Source organism: Macrobrachium rosenbergii, chromosome 27, assembly GCF_040412425.1.
Source record: "Macrobrachium rosenbergii isolate ZJJX-2024 chromosome 27, ASM4041242v1, whole genome shotgun sequence".
NCBI lineage: Eukaryota > Metazoa > Arthropoda > Malacostraca > Decapoda > Palaemonidae > Macrobrachium > Macrobrachium rosenbergii.
The window spans coordinates 34,156,698-34,162,008 of record NC_089767.1 but is presented as its reverse complement, the minus strand read 5'-3'; the positions used below and the strand labels follow the sequence as shown (position 1 = coordinate 34,162,008).

The 5,311-nt window shown below is 33.4% G+C and overlaps 1 protein-coding gene across 1 annotated transcript in view; it reads right to left on the bottom strand.

Moving 5' to 3' along the window:
• Positions 1 to 4,031, bottom strand: part of LOC136853324 (serine-rich adhesin for platelets-like) — a 46,558-nt gene extending 42,527 nt beyond the window's left edge. Inside the window, exons 1-2 of the mRNA XM_067128686.1 lie at positions 4,025 to 4,031; positions 1,919 to 2,031 (exon numbers count right to left, since the gene is read on the bottom strand). Coding sequence (XP_066984787.1) covers positions 1,919 to 2,031; positions 4,025 to 4,031 — 120 coding nt within the window. The remainder of the gene's footprint in view (positions 1 to 1,918; positions 2,032 to 4,024) is intronic.
• Between the last annotated feature and the right edge of the window lie 1,280 nt (positions 4,032 to 5,311).

Below are 5,311 nucleotides of genomic sequence, written 5' to 3'. Positions count from 1 at the left end.
TGCTCAAACCAACATCATTTAGAGATTAGTGGGAACAGTACCCAGCTGAAATAGCACTGTATCTTTTATAAAATTTAGATTCACAGTTTTATAGAAAAGGGGAGACGTGCACTGTAGGCTTTGCTTAAGGTTCATTGCAGCGTTCCTTGGGCCCGTAACTCCAACCCTTTTCATTTCTTTTACTGTATTTCCGTTCATATTCTCTTTCTTCCATCTTACTTTCCTCAACCCTCTCCTAACAGTTGTTTCATAGTGCAACTGCGAGGTTTTCCTCCTGTTACACCTTTCAAACCTTCCCACTCTCAATTTCCCTTTCAGCGGTGAATGACCTCATGTGTACCAGAGCTTGGCCTTTGGCCTACATTCTATATTCCATTCCATTACAGGGAAACGAGTAGCACTCACTACCATAATAGGAGCAAGGTTTACAGGCATTGGCAAAAGTTCTCTGATGATTTAAAAATTATGACTGTTTTGACTTGCCTTTTGATGATGATATAATAATGACTATTATTATTATTGTTAGGAAAAACTGGAAACACAACTTTGAGCCATTTGAACTGGAGTGAAATAATACCGTGAGGCTGTGACATTTAACCATGAAAGTAAATTTTAAGGAAAGATTAAATAACTAAATACCTGAAAAAAAAGTGGCTTTAAGACCACCATAATTAGATAATACTGTCTTTCTAGTTGCATTAGACATGTTTTCCATTTGATGCATGGAGTCGAAGGTAACACTAGCTGTTGTCAGGGATTCAATCTTGAAGTTGAGGGGCGCATTGTGATACGGGATAATTAGTAAAACCTTTTCTGCTCTGGATTCAGCCTCATACCCACTGACTGCACAGCTTACTGAACCATTCCAAATAAACAATTGGAACTTCAGAAGTTCAAGCGAAGATGCAATACATTTCTACCCTAATATAATGCTCCTTGTATTTTAAAATTTTGCTTACATTTTGAATTATTTATTTATTTGTTAATTTATCTGTTAGTTTTTATCTTCTCTTCCTGTGTTACCTTCTGTTACTTCTTTCGAAAGAACACCATATTCTTTGGTAGCTTAAATTTCGAGTCAATGGCCCCTGTGGTAGGCTTGTTCCATATGAATACCGTTCATCTATGAATAATAATAGTAATAATAATGTATTAAGGCTATTGGCCTTCTTTATTTAGCAAATGACAGTTTCCATATCCTCTGCAAACTATGCTACCTTATTTTCTGAGAAAGGACTTAAAAATAAAAACTTAACAGTAACTCTCTTCTGCCTGTTCCTCGAAAGCTGTGAAAGCAGTAATTGCACCCAAGTTACGAAGTTTCTACGTAAGATTGTTATAAGTCAACCATGTGAAAGCACTTTACAAATTGCACCCATTGTCATTAGATGCTCTAAGAGAACATTCACTCTCGGATCCATATACTGAAAGTGTGTTTGAGTTTTCCTTTTCTTTTTCTTTTTTTTTCTTTTTTTTTGTAGATCACAAACCTCCATCTGTGTTTTTTTTTTAATTTCAGTAAACGTAAAAATCGTAATTAGTCCATAAAGTTGCTGTGTTCACCTGTTATGTTATGTGAACAATTGCAAGAGATTATTTTTTCTTGTAATTTCTTACTCATAAAGTGTCTTATTTGTGTGATTATTACATTAAATATTTTGACATGTGAAGTAACTTGCTTGGCATAAAGCTCTTGAAATAAATAGAATAAATAAATATATATACAAATTCAACATCCCCCCTTCCTCTCTCTCTCTCTCTCTCCTCTCTCTCTCTCTCTCTCTCTCTCTCTCTCTCTCTCTCTCTCTCTCTCTCTCGCAGTATCTGTGTGAGTCTGTTATTCTTGTCTGTCCTTTTTCTCTCCGCCTGTCAACTTGAACCTTTTTATACAGTATTTAAGATCATCACTTAAGCACACCACATCTCTGTCATCATTAATCCTGTCCGTAAGGGAGGCAGTAGAATTGCTGTGCTTGTAAAAAGACAGTTCTGTCAAAAGGAAAGACTGGCGGACAGACGGAGGTGTATTATCTGCAAAAACGGAGAGGGGATGTTAAACAAAAAATTAAATATTTATTCGCCTCTCGCATTTCAGTACTGTATTAACTTACAGTCGTAAAATCTAAAAATAAATAAAATAAAATAAAATCCTTATAGTTATTCTTAGTTTTATAGAATAGCAAGCTGATTTTACGATCTCCTGTGTCTTCATTTTATTATTATTATTATTATTATTATTATTATTATTATTATTATTATTATTATTATTATTATTATTATTATTATTATTATTATTATTATTATTATTCAGATGATGAACCCTATTCATATTGACCACACCACAGGGGCCATAGACTTGAAATTCAAGCTTCCAAAGAATAATGTATGTTCATTTGAAAGAAGTAACAGAGGGAAATAGAAAATACAGAAGGAAAATATCAGTCATTTGAAGAGGAAAAACAGCTTGATAAATTAATAGATAATTAGATAAAAATGTAAGTAAATAACTGAAATACGAGGATTGTTTCACTGTAGTAATGCGTTGCATCTCCGCTTGAACTCTTGTGCATTGAACTTAATCAGTGTCTTTCAGGAAGCAGTTTCATTAGCAATGCTCAAAAGGTTTTCATTATTGCAAGCTGTGTATTTGCAACGCCTTTCTAATCAGGTTCCTTTAAAGGGAATGTCTCTATCTGTATCACTCTGAAATAACCTAATCTCCATTGGTTGCATTCGTGCGTTCGTACCTGAGAAGAAGGAAATATTTTCTTATAATTATTGGATTATCTGAGTATTAGAAATACCCGCTGCGTTAATGTGATTATTCCAGTCGTTGCAGAGTATTGAACTTCATTGCTTAGAATGTTGTTCCTTTTGTAAACATGTTTAAGTTTCCGTTCCTGTTTGCTTTTACCCTAAACGCAATGTCACGTTTGCACCTGAAAATAAAACTACATTAAGACCTTGTGATCTCTTGATTTCAACAAGGATATTTTGCAGTTCATCAGCTAATTAATAGTTAAGCTTAGCGTTGTCTCTACGATACGTTCTCAGCATATAACAGGTCTCCTTGTTAATACTTATTGCGCAAACTTTAATAATTTTCATGGCGTCACTGTAAGTAGGTAATAATTGTGATCTACCTTTCGAATCCGCGTAATTTGAGACGGACGAATGAAGACATCTGTCTTACCATTACTTTCGTATCTGTTTTACAGCCGCAGAAGTGATAAAGAACGGGGATTTCAGAACCACAAATTAAGTTTAGTGGAATTTGATTGTCATGCCTTCGAAAGAATTTGTAGATTAAGATTAAAATCTTGTATTATATTATACTGCATCTTTCTAGATACCAAACTTTGTCAGTGAAATTTTGCCTTGGAAAGAACGGATAGATTCAAATTCAAATTCTTGTATTATAGAGGATTATATCATTGTAGAAGGCAGAACTAGTGAGATATCAGCCTTTAACGGTGAAATTTTGGTTTTACAGGGTCTGCAGTGAAATATAAATCTATCAGAGTTGACTGTCCATATGTCAAGAACATGCCTCTTTTCGTCAAAATACCGGGTCCTTTAAAATCCATTCAGGTAGACTCCCTCTTTTCCCTCAACCCAAACGCATTCCTCGGAGGCCCTCAATTTACTCAAGCATGAAGACCAGGCACCCCTACCTCCCTCCCCTCCCCCGTTTAACTCCTAGCCCCTCCCCCCCTCCCTCTAACCTCTGAGTAACGAGAGCCATCACGATCCAGACCATCTTCCACCAGGTGTATATTAACATTTACTCGTACCTTGAGGGAGAAAGAGTTTCTCTTTACCGCGGGGAACTGCGTGACGTCACGAGTTGTTTTTCTCGCCTTGTCTAGGGTCGTATTGGAATTGTCGTGTGGTTTGTCGCTGTGGATGTGTAATTGTGTGTGTGTGTGTTTATGCATAGTTGCGTTTAGTGTAATGCTTTTTTATGAAAATATATTAGAAAATATATAAGAAACTTTTCTTTGTGAATTGCTACAAAACTTACCAGTCATTTTGGGCAACGAAGGCAATAATTTCGAATATATATAGTTGTTTTAATAGTTATTTTATCAGTCTTCTTGTCTTTCTCCTGTTTTTTTTTTTTTTTTTTTGTCTGTTTCATCGCCAGTAGATAAAAAGAAATAGTTTCTTTGGAGTAAGAAAATAGGGTATAATAACTCTTGGTGTTATTCTTCCATAAAAGTTAACTCTTATTCTCTTGTTTATTGTTATATTTGGTCATGTGTTTTGAGGGTAAGCAGATAAACACACACATTATATGTATATATATATAGTATACATATACATATATGTATACATATATATATATATATTATACATATATACATATATATGTATACATATGTTTATATATATATATATATATATATATATATATATATATATATATATATATATATATATATATATATATATATATATATATATATATATATATATATATATGAGTGTGTGTGTATGCGTCTGTATGCACTAAAATATCCGTAGCGTATTTTGTCATTCGCAAATTGAAATAAAAAAACATTGCAAGAGAGCTGCATAAAACCGTACATACGAAAAAAAATCATGTATATAAATTTCATGTCGAGAACATCATATGAGAATGTAATTATTCCCATTAAACAAACAAACTGCCAAAGAATGAAAAAAAATACTAGAACGCTAAAAACCCCATATTTATCGCTTCATGAATATTCACCCAGCGTTCCGTAAAAGTAGCGTCATTCGAACGCTCCGTAAAAGTTGCGTATAATTCGTCTTCTGGTTTTTGCCGGCGTAATGGGAATTGTCACACTGAGTTCATAACTATGCATCAGCCGGAGGGGGAAAAAACAAATGACGTCAGTTCAGTTGTTGTGAAGAATTATGCTCGTATTCATTGCCAGCCAGAGATAATTAATTAATAGCAATACGCTTGCAATGCATGTTTTTGCTTTGTGCATAAACTTTAAACTTTAAGCTTCAAACTTTAACACGTGCTGGCATTCTCTCTCTCTCTGAGTATATATATATATATATATATATATATATATATATATATATATATATATATATATATATATATATATATATATGTGTGTGTGTGTGTGTGTGTGTGTGATGTGATGTATGTATTTGTTTATTTATAAACATGTATACATGTATAAAATAATTGATTCGCTAATATATTTATTCATGTGTCTGATGACATATGCACGTACGTATGGAAGTATGTATTTTAAAGCTATGTACATTTGTATAATTGATTGATTTACACATATATTTATGTATG